The following is a 14,813-nucleotide window of genomic DNA, read 5'->3' on the forward strand; positions in this document are numbered from 1 at the left end:
GTGTTGGTACTGTAATAGAAAAGTATAAAATGTCATAACATAAGGACAAATACTGATTTATTACTGTCAATACCTTCTTGTTTACATGTTCATATATTATTATTTTCCGCATTTCTCTTTTATGCTGAAGCCATGTGTATCACAGCAAATTCATTTTAAAACAAATGTTACCAACAGCTAACAATGCCACTAGAAACAAACTAGTGGAGATGTAAACATTTCAAATATTATTTCATTACAGTAAATCTTGTATGAAACATGACGTACTAAATTAAAACCTGTCTTTAACAGAAAATTTACCTCAAGAATACCAAAGTGAAAAATGAAGTAAAATTACTTGTTTAATATGGAAGTGGAAAGAAAGAATATGAATTTAAGTAAAAGGTGTGTGGATATAGAGAGAAAATACCACTGGTATTTTGCAATGAATCGAAGAGTAATGGGAAAATAAAGTATACATTTAATTAAGTATGCAGGAAGATAGAGGAGGTATAGGATAGTAGAAAATGCGTATCTGAAGATTGAAGGGTGTTAGGGAAAATATTGTCCTATGTGCAATAAAGATGTAGGCTGGAGACACACAGAGATGCTAGGAAACTAGAAGTTTGAGAAAGAAATTCGTAGACAAAAGACTTACAACTACTGATCCAGAAACTTGAATTAGAAAGGTCGTTACAAACAAAAATTATGTCTTCTGGACTGTAGTGCCATGAAGTCTTGTAGCGCAGCAAGGCCACACTTCTACGAGACTATGCAGTGCTACAACCCAGAAGACGGCCATCTTCGTACTCACCACCGTGAGAACCTTAAATCGTAAAAATAAAGACAAACAGCAAAAAACTGGGCTACATTTATGCAGATATAAGGAGAAATGAAAAGCATCAGTGAGGAAACATGATAAATAAATCACAAATTACGGGATACCACTGATGACAGACAGAGCAGTAAAGATGAACGTTAATATACACAGAAATTGGACAAAAGATCAGAAAGTCATTTCCAATACTGTAAACCATAACTGGCAGACTTAATAATTGTCAATGTCCTCTGAAAAAAAAATAGAAGGGAAGGATAAAACAGAAACTAAACAAGTACATGTATGTAACGTGAATGTCTTAACAAATTACTTGTATCATAAATACATAGCAGTCTGCGCTGTCTGTATTAAATTAAAACCTGTTTGAAATGGGAAACTGTGTAATTCCTTTATAATTCTGGTAAAGACAGGTTGTACTCTACTTTATTGCAACATTTTTCCACTGCAATCATCTACTTGCCTCAACAAACCATCCATTCATGCAAATGTGACTGAACATTTGTGTGCAAAAAGCCACCTTCTCTTCACATATTCTTGAATTCATCACTAGTGCTGTTCAACATGAGGATGTTCGGATTCTCGCGTTCAAAGTCTGTCATCTCACGTTCTCGTTCATCTTGACCCCATTCGCCTAAGGTTTTCATGACATCAGGCTGGTTACGCCGCCACTCTTCCTCCTTCTGCAAAGTGTCACCCACGCAGCTTGTAGCAAGAGCTACAAAAGCTACGTTCTCCACAACACCAAATATCGCTACAATCACCAGCAATGAACTGGGTATGAGACTAACCCATATAAATCACCATTCACAATATACGCTCTTCACTGTTACAATGCTCCAGGTTAGCGAGGAATTATGATATACTGAACATATACATTACACATTATTTTACTGTATAATCTAAATTAATTATGAATTCATCTCATAAACGCCTGTGCAATTTTAACCCTTCTGTGGTTAACATTCACACGCAAAGCACAGGCTTCAAAGCTGGTAATACGGAACACAGCGGTATTATAGCAGAGCGGGGTAACTCAGTCATTATAGTGACTGACTTCAAGCTGGATGATCAGGGTTTGATCCCCGACAGAGGCACAGAATTTTCTTCTAGCCTTTGCGTCCAGAGCAGCTCTGAGGCCCACCGAGCCTCCCGTTCAATCAGTACCGGGGTCCTTTCCCCGGGATAAGGCACAGCTGGGGCATGATGACCACTGACTCCCATCTAATGTGGAGGGTGAGAATGAATAGGAGCTATACCTCTTCTCCCCGATTTTGCCGAATGTTTACTTTCAATGTCTTGGTTTTGTTCCGTCAATCTCAGCCATACAGATTAGTTCCATAGTAATCTTACTCCGGTAATTGTCATGTCGTCACAGCTGCCTACTCTTTTCATTATAATTTGAACCCCTCTTAATAATGTTAGGAATGAATCTAATGGTACCAGCTGAACCCTGCAGAAATCTGGCTATGAACCCAAACTTTTCATCCAGTCCAGTATCCTATGAGCAGTTTTTGTTGAAAGGTTGGTGATACTGTTTCTTAATGCGTTTGTTAGTGTGGGTAATAAATTCCATCTTCTTACATTACTTTTTTGTAATTTTAATAAATGCTTTACCATGGACAGTCACCCTAATGCTAAGACATGAAGGCATTAGAGGCGAACCTAACACAAGTGCCAGTGGACGTCTAACATCAGAAAATGTTTCTGCCACTACTTCAGCAACAAGCACCATAGAAGAATCAAATATCGTAGAGGTTGAAAGAAGATAAAATACCAAGAAACCTATTTATTTATCCCACTATCAACCATGAACAGTGCCCATAAAGTTTGACTTTCTCCAAAACTGACAAATGAAAGGAACCTTCAACTGGTATTTTGAAATAATGAAATGTAATTTTTGGTTAACCATCAAAAATGAATACCCAGTTGTGGCAGAACTGACAATGTGTTCTTGCCATTTCCAACATATTATATTTGCAAACCACCATTTTATGCATTATCATATATTAAGACAAAGTATGAGCACGCCTTGGAAATGCTGAGGACGATCTGAGAGCGGCATTATCAAGTATCAGACCGAGATTCAATCGTCTGCTTTCAAAGAAGCAGGCACATCCATCTCATAAACAAGGAAAATGTTTAAAAATATTTACACACACATAGATTCCTGTCATATGATTATAAGTTTCTTTTTATTGTAGCTGAATAGGTAATCTAATGTGGAACTGACATGTTACGCCGAGTTCATTCCAGCAAGAATAAGATTCCAGGTCTTGAAAACAACCCTTTATAGACCAACATACTAATTATTATTTTTGTATAAATCATTATAGTATAGTATATATCCAGTAAAGAGAACAAATTATGAAAACGCCCATTACGTAGTTTTCTCCAGCCTCCTGCCACTTCATCTGACTTAGGTCCAGATATTCTCTTCCGTACTCAGACACAATCTTTGTTCTTCCCTTAATTTAAAACCAAGTTTCACTCCCATACAAGACATGAAAAATCAGTTTAATATATTTTAATCTATACACATGTTAGCAAGCACTCCCCAAATCTGATCTGATCTCTCAATTTCTTCACGAGTGGAATCTGACGGCAGAACCTCGGAATGGTACACAATGCTAACCTACTACCAGTATTGAAAACACGTACTACTACTTTAAATTTGATGAAATATTCTCGGGTTACAAGCCGCGCCAGGTGGCTGAATGGTGAATAAACCTTATCTTCTGCCAACGCTGTAACCCAAGAGTCTTTTGTCAACTTCAGTCGCCACAAAAGCTTTACTTTAAATTTATACCTGGAATGAGCTGAAAATCAGCTGAAAGCATGAATGGTGATTATATAGGAGAGTTTGACCATAATGTGACATAATTCCACTCATACATTGTAATTATAGAAGGTATTTCAGGGTCAAACAAAATTTAAGTAGTACAGCTACTGAGGAAAGTAATATTTACAAACATAACAAGAATATGCAACATCCTTCGGCAGTTATTTCTAGAAAAGAGGGATGTTTTCATAACCAAAAGATATTATATTAATTTTATACTTTAATACATCTGTAGTACGTTGTTAAAACCACTCCTTCCTTCAGATAAATCATTAGATGATCAAGAAGCTAAATTATTTAAATCCTTGATAGCAAACCGATTTAGGGGTGGTTTCCTTTTTGTTCGAATGACGTATAAATGGAGATTTTTTGTCATCTTTAATTTCAAATGGGTGAACATCGAGATCACCTCACCAACCATATAGTATTTATGTGTACTGTCAAAATAAGAAGGAAAGAAAGAGAAGAAGGATTAATACATATTACTACCATTTCCAACATAACCTCAATGCCAATTATAATCAACTCCAGTGTACGCTGACACATAACTCTGCTTGTTTATGTTCAAATCTTCATACTTAACAATTTATGTGGTTCAATACAAAGAAGGAATTTTACCAAACAATGAACATATTTCTGAAACTGTAAATAATGTCGAGGCCCATTACATTTTACTTAAAAAAAGTGAAGTTTGTCCCACTATACGCCATGTAGGCGCTTGGGGTGAGTGGAGGTATAGCTCCTCTCTTCCTTGACCTCGGCACTAGATGGGGGTGAGTGGTCAGCATCACGCCCCGGCCGGGTTTACTCCCGGGAAAGGACCCCGGTACCCATTGTAGAGGAGGCTGGGTGGGCCCCAGAGCCGGTCTGGACGCAGAGGAAAAATTCTCTGCCCCCGTCGGGGATCGAACCCCGGTCGCCCAGCCCGTAGCTAGTCACTATACTGACTGAGCTATCCCGGCTCATATTACATTTTACTTCACGTGTTCAAAAACAAAAACAAAAAAACTATAATCAACTACAAAAATTTTTAAACCAATATATTAAGTGACATCCTTACTGTATATAATTCCCATACAAATAGAAAAAAAACTATGCAATTAATACCTTCTGCACTCCCCCCCCCCCCCCCCCCCAATATCTCCTATTGATTTTAGTGAAGACTTTAGATTTATTTATATACAAACACTTTTTAGTTACCTATCAGAATTCAATATGCAAAATATAATGTGCAGTCAATTCTCTAGGGAGTATTTGGAGGAAAAAGAATGTTCCTTGCATCCGGACACACGTGGTACATATACCTGTTGATTGTTTCACTCATGTTTCAAATAACTATGCAAGCTTAAACGATTCTGTAATGTACAATACAATTGAGGATATATGGTAGTAGCGGTAGTTTAGTTTGAAGTAAATAACAAACTGAAAATGTAAAAATAATTAAAATATGTATTGTCTGCAAGTGCAAAACAAACGAATTTCATACATCATTCTGTAGCAAATACAAACTGCATTCAATTTCTTATCTCCGTAGCATACACAGATGATGTTGGTAGACGTGGAATTAACATATTTCTTGAACAAAATAACCTTAATACGTGCCGGTATCGAGAAGCTTCAGTTAACTTCAGCCGTTTCGATAGTAGTACCTACCTCTCTGTCTCTCTGAGCAAATTTCTCAAACATGTTAGCATATATCTTTTTTTCTCGCCCTTCCTGTTCTTTAATTTTCTTGTTACACAGGATAACGTTATTAGCTGCTGCTTTGTTGTTTGGTTCCAGCTTAAGAACAGCTTCAAAATCAGCCTTGGCTCTTTCTGGCTCTCCTAACCCAAGATTTGCTTGTCCCCTGTACAAACATCACAGAGGATCCACATTACGAAAACACAATCTTCTCTCAGATTTCAATCATATGACTCGTAATCTTTGTCGAGGCATGAACTTGCAGTCAGAATAAGAACACACAAAATATCCATTTGGATTATCCAGTTGCTTTCCGATTACAGAGCTGTCTGACACAATTTTACTAAACTGGTCTATCTGGACATCTTGACTCGTTCACAACCAAATATTACTAGCAACCACGGAGCAGAAATAATGCATGGAAACAAGAGACTGCTCATTCATGGCCTACTATATACTTTTATATAATATGGAAAAACAGATGCGTATATGTGGTTGTATACCCCTGTATGTGCTCATATTCATTCACAATTTCATTTACTTACAGAATTCTATAGAAAAATGCATCACACCATCTTTGATATCCCACGCTCATTTTATATTTAAAAAATTAAGGAAACCAAGAACTGGGAGTCGCAGCTTATTTGCGACTAGACTGGGAAAACCACTCATGCCAATGCGCAGTGAGGAAACCAAAAAAGTGACATCCTTAATAAACACCAATATACGAGCTCTTCACCTTCATTGGAAAGCAAAGTTCTGAGCTTTGAGACTAACCTTCGGAACAGGCCCTTCTCACTGGAAGGTTCGAGTTTCAACGCTTCATCGCACTGGTCTCGAGCTTCAACATGATCCTGAAGTTTCAGATGACACAGTGCAAGATTCAGATATCCCACCACCAACAGCGCCTTTCGCTCTGTGTCAAGATCACCCTGAAATCCTGCAAATAAAATTACAATTGAGATGGTTCTTAGAGGAAATACATGAACATACCGTTCTCACGAACACATTTTAAGTAATTATTTTCCTTAGCATAAAGATGAATGTAAAGTTACATCAGATACATACAGATAATATACACATTCTAAAGCTTGTAATTAAGATGTAAGAGGTCAGATTCATGCCCTAAGTCTGGACCATTTCTCAGAATTAAAAATTTGACATCCAGCCAGCATACATTTAAGTAATTAATATATTCCATCTCATTCCTTATTACCAACAAGTCAAATAAAGTAACAAGTACCAAATTAGAGGCAAAGACTCTACAGGGGCTGAGACTGACATAATTCTGGATTATTGCATACCTAAGTGACAATCATACATGGATATGAAGCATCAGCGCAATCACTTTAATTGCAGAAGATAACCTGCTCCAACTGTCCAAGCTACGCAATGGTTCCGTAAACTTCAACTCAGAATTATAAATAAATATATAAAAAAATTAAAGTAAACAATGCTTACAAGACATACACTCAAAGATTCAACACACGTTTCTATTTACCTGAGTCAAACTCCGTAAAACTTACAACTTTCTTATACATCTTCAACGCCAGTGGGTACTTCTCAGTTTTGAAATAATTAGTCCCTTTCTCTTTGAAGAATTTAGCTTGTTCTATTTTCTCGGCACTATCCAGAGACCAACTTTCTTTGGCCTACAAAAATGAACTTATATTAATTCAAGCCCTGAAAGTTTCTGCTAGGGTGAAATTTATGAACTTGGAATTTTAAACATAAATATAAATGTATTATAAAACACACTGTCTTCATTTACCAAACCTTTCCTACCTTAGATAAGTCTGAGCCAACGGGCCCGAAAGCCTTGCACACTTACCTTTTCAAAGTTTTTCAGTTCAACCTCATAAATAATATCAGCATTTGGTGGAATATTAAGTTCTGAATTCCCTTCTTCTTTAAAGGCATATTTTGCTTTCAGTTCAATTCGAGATTTCTCCCCTTTCCTAAATTTTTCAATAGCTCTTTCAAGACCATCACAGATTCCAAATTCAGAACCTTCTCCCAACGGGTAGCTCAGCTCTCGTTCTTCGAATACTCTATCTCCATGTTTCCCAACAATTGTTACTGCAAATCAATGTTACAAGTTAAAACGAGAGCATGGGAGTCAGTGAACAAATGTTTTCAAAATCCCAACTCTTCACATTCTTGTGTCCGCATCTCAGATGCACAGTACTACACTCCAATGAATGGAAAATGGTTTGATGGCGTAAATGAATTTGTTTACTTGGGAAATGAATATATAAAGAAGGAACGCCAAACATGACATCAGTACCAATCTCTTCTAATTACGTACCATGCTTACACAGTACTTCAAAATTATACCACATACATAAAAGCTTCAAATATAACAAGATCAAGAACGACACAAGCTTGTAGTGTCCACAAAAAGAGAAATAAATAAATAACCTTAATAATGATGAAAATACTATAAGCTGGAATATTATACTACCTTCCTATGTAGGAAAATAACAAATGGAATATACTGGGGATACTGGGAACGACCCGTTCTTCAAGTGCCTGAGCACTGCGGGTCCCAACTTTTCGTTGGCTTGATCTATGGACATTTTGGTAGGACACCTTGGACGAGGGATCGGCCCATTGTAAGGCCTCTACCTGTACACAGGACAGCACAACACAGAAAAACGCGGACAAACATCCATGGCTTGAGTGGGATTCGAACCCACGGTCCCAGCGACCAAGCGGCACAAGGCCCACACCTCAGATCGCGCGGCCACTGCGGCCCCCTAAGTGTTGCTGAAGAAAGCAAATATTAAGCAAACATTTCCATGCGCATAATGCAGAAAAACTTCAGTAAAAGGCTGTGTAACACAACTGCTACCTGGTTAAATTCTCAAATATTATTATGCAGTAATAAATTATTTTTAAATCTAACTAAAATGAGTATCATTTATAGAACCCTGTAAGGGGGTTCATACCTTCTACTATTGCACCTTCATTAGGGGTGGAGGAACCCTCTCCTTTAGTTATCTGGTACCTGATGATGCCACCATCTTTCTTCTGGCTCAAATCCTCTCCTGTCCAATCAATTACTTCTATCTGTAAAGAATTTACTTTCATTCATTTCCCTTATAAGACGAAGAACACATCACATTCATGTATGAAATGTCATAGTCAAGTTGTTAGCACTGTTATATTAGGCCGTGGTTTCAAGGCTTCTTCTAGCAATTCTAGGTAATTGATGGAACAGTACTTTAAAATAGGTCTTGGCAACTTACATGTCCTCTCAAATTCACAAATCACCCTACCATATGATTTATATGACCAGTGTAGTTGAAGAATTGTTGTTAAATAGAAGCCAAGAAACAGTGAATACCCACACGACTTGGTCGCAATGACATTCATACTCTGTGAAACAATGCATCATGCAATCTGACAGATTTTGTTCACATTTTCAGTGTCCACCTTGTAATGTATCTAACGATACTCACGAGAGTGAAGAAGTGTCTAAAACTCTTTCCGTACAGAAACGTACTCTCTCAGCCACCACAATCCCAAGAAGGGTGATTATCTTCTGTTGCTTAAATTTCACGTTTGTTGGTTCCTGCTTAACTTATTGAGCACTCTCATGATGCCTTATTTGTTTACTTATACTTAACGCTGGTAGCAGCACACACTTGAAAGATGCTAATGTTGTTCGTAATTCATAAGTTTGCACAGATGAAAAGTTAGTTCGATTACAATACGTTAAAAACTACCGAGATGAGCAAGGCTAGAAATGTGGGGGAAGCAAGTATTTCTTTAATTTTTCCATGACTTATTATACTTCATCATTATGATTTAACCCTTCCCAAGTGAATTTTCTTTTTGTCTGTAGTGGAATACCTAAGTAATTAACAAATATTCATGTCTTTCTTCAAATAAGACAGATACATCGGTATCTTTGTTTATCATAATTCTGGGATAAGTCATTGCAGTTAATGGAAGGCACAGAAAGACCACAAACAAACAAGATTACAAATGATTGGAATTATGATGCCAGCTGTACACTTATATGTCACTTCCAGCATGGGACTCAGAAAATTTCAAGCATATGATTTTTGTCGTACAGTGTACGTATAACACTGCATATACGCACAGCCACGAAGGAAATAAATAGAAACAAACCTCAAATATCAGAGTGGCATCTGGTGGAATTGTAGGTGGGTTCCCATTTTTCCCATATGCATACTCAGATTTGCATGTGAAGACTGCAACTTCTCCCTTTTTCATAGTAGCAACGCCAACGTCCCATGATTTGATAACACTTCCTTAAAAAAATACAACTGACTTCAATTAAAATTATTACCCTTACGAATTATTTGCAAACTAACGGATACATGCAGAATTTTAAATATAACATTAAACAAACATTTCAGGGAAATTGTAAGCATTTCTTATTTGTGTATAAGCATTTTGCTAAACAGAAAAATCAAAGCAAAGCTAACAGAAAGCCTGAAAGGAAGGGACATTTTAAAAGACTGTTCAATTGGAACTGGGAAATGTCAGAAAAAATAAACATACAGTCAAACCCCGATATAGCTACCCCCTATATACTGCCACCCTTGCGTTGCATCCACAAAGCCTTGGGAACAAAAAATCCCCACATAATTCCAAAGCAAAACCCAGGTATCGTGCCATCCGTCTGGCCACCGTCCAACATGTGACAACACGAACACACCGTTAAACATTATAATCAAGTTCAACAGCGTCACGCCATTCTGTTGTCACAGGCCATACAAACAACATAGAATACGCAGTTGTGAAAACTCCTCATACAAACAAATCTGCATAAGAAATCCTACTCAGGTAAGAAACCACTTATAGGGATTCAGGGAGTTTGGGGTGTCACTGTGAGTCAGTGCTGCAAATATTGCCATTCCAAATCCAGACAGTTACTGGGAGAGCCTCGATTATAAAACGGAAACATTACTGAGAATAAGCTACGGTGATTAACAGGTAAATACCCAATAATTCTGGAATAACAGTTTAAAATTCACCGCTTGTTTAACAGGGCTAGTAGACTCGCCCATAATGGAATTGTTTCCTGCTAACTTTCTTCGAATAACACAGTACACAAAATACTTTGGCTCGAACACAATCATCAGACTGACAAATGAGTAAGGAAGTACATACAAATCAAATCTCAATCAATTGCACTTCTATGACACGAGAGAGAGAGAGATATCAAGGTCCTCGTAGGATGATTACGGGCTGGTCCGGGTGCCGTCGCTCTTGCCATCCGTAATCATGGCATAGATCAGAAGGGCTCTGTTTCAGAGGGGACAATTTTGTAGATTTGTGGGCCTCTGGCTGGTTTTGTGTGCATCCTGGGTTGGTAGGGGTGTGAACCTTTAAATCATCAGAATCCAATCATCAGTCTCAGGTTCAATGAGAACACTGTCTGGATGGATGTTTCAGTAGTGAAAGGGCTGGATGCAGCAGCCTGGACAGCTTTAGGCTGCAGCTCAAAATACCTCTTCTGCAACTCTGGAAATAATAAGTTGTCTTCTAGATGGAATTTTTATACCGCTGTCTCTTGGAGGTTAAGTTAGCAGTCCAGTGAGCTAAAAACGGAAGCACCAAAAAAAATAACACACGGGCCTGGATGTGAACGAGTAGTACAGGTGTTACACGTTGATTCCTTTAACATCATCAAATAAAAGATGTTGACTAAAGAACCAATGAGGAGATGAATAAACAAGTGAAGATGTCTAAGGAAAGATGAAGATAAATGGTGTAAATATCACTGAAAGTTATCTACACAAGTATCAACTCGGCATGATATTTGACCAAATGGGTTAGACTGCTAGCAGAGCACGCAAACTTACATTCAGGGGGTCTCAGTATTAACCAGTTGCTTACCCTTTCCAAGATTGAACTCAAAAGGCTTTCCTCTGTCTCTACTAGAATCAAATTTTGTTCCATCTGTTAGAGTTCCAACATAATGTACGAAAACTCGGTTGCCATGGGCTGGAGTTTCAATACCATCACCTTCTTTTATTATTTTTTTCAATATACCACAATCTTTATCAGGTGAGATGTCTACTGCAGTAGAACTGGGGCTAAGAATTGTTTCTGTAGCTCCAGTCATTTCAGCATCCATACCTGAAACTAAAACACCTGAACAATAATTACACATTTATGTTGCTGTTAGTTACAGTTTCGTATTTAATAAAAACTGCTTAACAAAGAGACGATTCCTGGCCTACATGTAATATGAATGAGGTTTAACGTGGTGTCATCATGTGCACACGTCTGAACCTATAACCAAACTTGGATTTCTCGTAGGAACAAATTTCCAGATATACACAAAACAAGACTGTTTTAATCTGACGACTACAGACATGTTGACAAATGACGTACCTGTCAAAATATTATGCACACAAAAGATAAAGACAAAATATACATATAACCAACCACAGAATGTTTTTAATGGGCCTATGGCAATGCTGACAATAATAAATGTGGGTGGTGGATCAGAAAGGACTTAATATAAATATTTATAAATAAACAGTCCATTCACTCCTCTTTATCATTTTGTAAATCTCCTTATTGCCAATGTCCATCACACTTGACTGGACAAGTGTGCCATTCACGCAATGCAAAAATATTTAAATTCTGACGGCAACTCTGGCAGCAATAAATACGAGCATGGCTAAGGTGACACCTATGGTCAGATCTGGTGGAGTCTGTGTTTGGCAGAAGTCTACAGCCAAGCAGTTGCTTTTGTGTTTGTGTGTCTTGCAGAAATCTGGCTTCAGCCACTGTAAAGACGCTTTCACATTTAATTTACGTCTTTAAGAAATTTCATAAATTTTGTGCTTTTAACGTGATTTTCAAAGATAATGCTTCAGTAAACTGTGTTACTGTTCAACACAAACAATTTTCTTTCCTTCCAACTTTGACTAGTCATACATTAGGCTCCAAAAAACAACAGCACTGAAATTAAAATTACAATACATTCAAGATGAAAATGTATCAGAAAAACAAGTTTCTTTACAGCTACCAATGCAGTGCACTGAAAAACAGGGCCTAGTGACATATAGGAACCACTGGGCTACTCAATTCCTTCTCAGCACACTTCACAAAGATAATTGGTAAAAAATGGCCAATGCACTAACTTTGAAGGACTTATTTTAAACCACTATCCCACCATTTGCTTGGAAGGACTGAGGAAAACCATCCTACTAATAATTTCCAACCTGTATACTGAGAATCAAACCTGGAGCAAAAGTGGTTCTTTATCATACAAATTTTAGATAAAAAGAAATATACATTCCACAGAATTTAACACAGAAGATATGTTACAAGTCAGGCACAAAGCATCACATTTAGGATATGCTAACTAAACACTTACAGAACATATTCAAAGCACAAAATACACCACAACAGGCAACCGAGTGTATAATTACAAGTAATTCCTTTGCAATTTTACAGCACACTTATAAATAACTACCTTAACAATATGCTTTTGTGAGCGTAGTTCAGTCAGCATATTGACTATGATACAGGCTGGAAAATTCCCATCACACCTCAGCTTCTGCATTCTGATAGCTATGGGGCCAACCTAGCCTCCTGAGAGTACTCTCCTGGGGGGGTGGGGGGAGGGTGTAGAGAATGGCATGAAGCTGACCACTTACCTTCATCTAATTATGAGGTTAAGAAATAGAGGAGCTACACCTCCACATCTCAATACATCTCCATGGTACAGTGCTTAATAATTACCATGGGCAACTTAGTTTTACAAACCCTGAAGTACATACAAAATTTTCAAACCTGTATTAGTAAACCCACAGGTAAAGAACAAAAATTTAATTACTTTTTGTCACCTAACATTTAACAAGAAAATAAGAACCAGCCTCACAATTCAAACAAGGTTACTAGCAAGCAACATTACCATCTAATACAATCCCAGCCAAATTAAATTTTAATCATAACCACAAAGTGCAAAAAGTATTTTACAGTTCAATGTGTACTGAGAAAAATTACAAAGGATATTTGAAAAAAAAAACTTGTATCTTAATCTAAATAAATGTTTTAAAGGCATACAATTATGCGTACTCATACATATATTATAAATGAATTGAAATGGATCGGCATCAAACTCCCCATGCACCCCGATCAATAAAGATTTGCACATACTTCTCATTTAACCCAACAAAGTTGCATCAGGCATTCTACAAACCCAACAAGCGATTCGCAATTAATATGACGAAGAGTAAAAATTACCTTCTACTTTGAACTTACTAGCACTAAACTCTTACCTCGTGCTCAACAATTCTAAGACGCTCTCCAACAACAACTAATTTTCTAGTGCCTTCTGCCCAGTCACTGGCTTCCTTACGATCCAGCACGAATTACCAACATTGCTTAGAATATTCCAAACTTCCTGAGTATATATTAATACCAACTCTCAATACAAACACATCGATTTCGCCAACTTCATAACAAAGAACTAATTTTCGCACAGCATAAATTTCCTTCTGCTTATGCGGTCAATTATTTGGTCTTTAGTTTACAGTCTGTGGCTCAACGGTGAATAAACAATATCTTCTGCCTATGTTTCGAGAACAATCTCTGCTCTCATCTTCAGAGCGTCTGGGTAATAAATCTGATCCTTTTGTTGTGCGCTCACTGAAGGGAAACTATCGATGTTCTATAAGAAGTTACACAGCATACAACAGCAATTTTTGTTTGGGCGGTGGTATCCATTAAACTAGCATACCATGTGGTGAAAACCGTGCACACGTTATTCGGTGCATGTATGTGGGCATTCCGGGAATTTAATTGTCACACCTCAAAATTCAAGATAAATCTCACTGATATGACATACAACATCAAAAGAATGTTTGTGGAAGAAAAAGTTCAAACACGAATGAGACACATCAACTCGAGGGCTTGTGAAAATATATATTCACGTCAGAATTAAAACGTTTATCAAGAACAATCTGAAAATATTTTGTTGTATTCATACAATGTATGAGATTCACAGAGTTTAAACTCAGTAAGAATGATGTTAGTTTGCCAATTATTTGTACATCTTGAGTCAAAGTCCATTTAAATTAAAATGTAATCATCAGGAGTTTTAGGTACTAATTTATTCCCCCAAAAAAGGAGATACCTGAAACAAGGGCTCAATACATGCTTTAAATAGAGAGAAACGGTTGTGGTCCACAACTTTTCTACATGTTCCCCTTAGTGCTACACTAGTAATTAGATCCCATTGACTTAACTCTCTGACTTACATCTAAGCAGGGTGGTGCAGGTGGTGCTCTGCACATATTTTTAAGTACCTGGATGCCACACCAGCATCTATATTAAAGAAAATGTCAACATAAGGTATGTAATATCAATATTTATTATTTAAAAGTCTGTTACTTATGCAGTGTGTTAAAAATTGAATTAAATTAGACTAAAGACAATCACACTTTCTAACATGAGAAATGTACTGAAATATTT

At 37.2% G+C, this 14,813-nt stretch overlaps 1 protein-coding gene across 5 annotated transcripts; it reads right to left on the reverse strand.

The window, feature by feature from the left end:
• Positions 1-40: 40 nt before the first annotated feature.
• On the reverse strand, positions 41-13,770 carry Fkbp59 (FK506-binding protein 59kD). 5 transcript variants are annotated; one of them, XM_022064915.2, is made up of 9 exons: positions 13,619-13,770; positions 11,217-11,465; positions 9,480-9,622; positions 8,291-8,411; positions 7,171-7,418; positions 6,841-6,991; positions 6,117-6,279; positions 5,310-5,505; positions 41-1,497 (listed from the first exon to the last, which is right to left on the reverse strand). In XM_022064915.2, exons 2-9 carry the CDS (start codon positions 11,455-11,457, stop codon positions 1,342-1,344), a joined length of 1,419 nt encoding a protein of 472 aa, XP_021920607.2. In that variant the 5' UTR covers positions 11,458-11,465; positions 13,619-13,770; the 3' UTR covers positions 41-1,341. The 5 variants fall into 5 exon arrangements, with proteins under 5 accessions (XP_021920607.2, XP_021920608.2, XP_087199875.1 ...); XM_022064916.2 differs by having other exon boundaries at positions 11,217-11,459; positions 13,619-13,768; XM_087343749.1 differs by having other exon boundaries at positions 11,217-11,474; positions 13,619-13,720.
• Between the last annotated feature and the right edge of the window lie 1,043 nt (positions 13,771-14,813).

Source organism: Zootermopsis nevadensis, unplaced genomic scaffold (genome assembly GCF_977971745.1).
Source record: "Zootermopsis nevadensis isolate Lab colony 2312 unplaced genomic scaffold, Znev_1.0 Znev_ptg000006l, whole genome shotgun sequence".
NCBI classification, from domain to species: Eukaryota; Metazoa; Arthropoda; class Insecta; order Blattodea; family Termopsidae; genus Zootermopsis; species Zootermopsis nevadensis.

Bases quoted from the DNA above. Each gene is read 5' to 3' on its own strand.
- Fkbp59 (XM_022064915.2), bottom strand. From the start codon at position 11,457: ATGGATGCTGAAATGACTGGAGCTACAGAAACAATTCTTAGCCCCAGT. The intron at 8,412-9,479 runs GTTTGTTTCTAT...AATTCTTTACAG, and splicing joins ATGCCACTCTGATATTTGAG to ATAGAAGTAATTGATTGGAC. The intron at 6,280-6,840 runs GTAAATAGAAAC...TTTTATTTGCAG, and splicing joins TTTTACGGAGTTTGACTCAG to GATTTCAGGGTGATCTTGAC.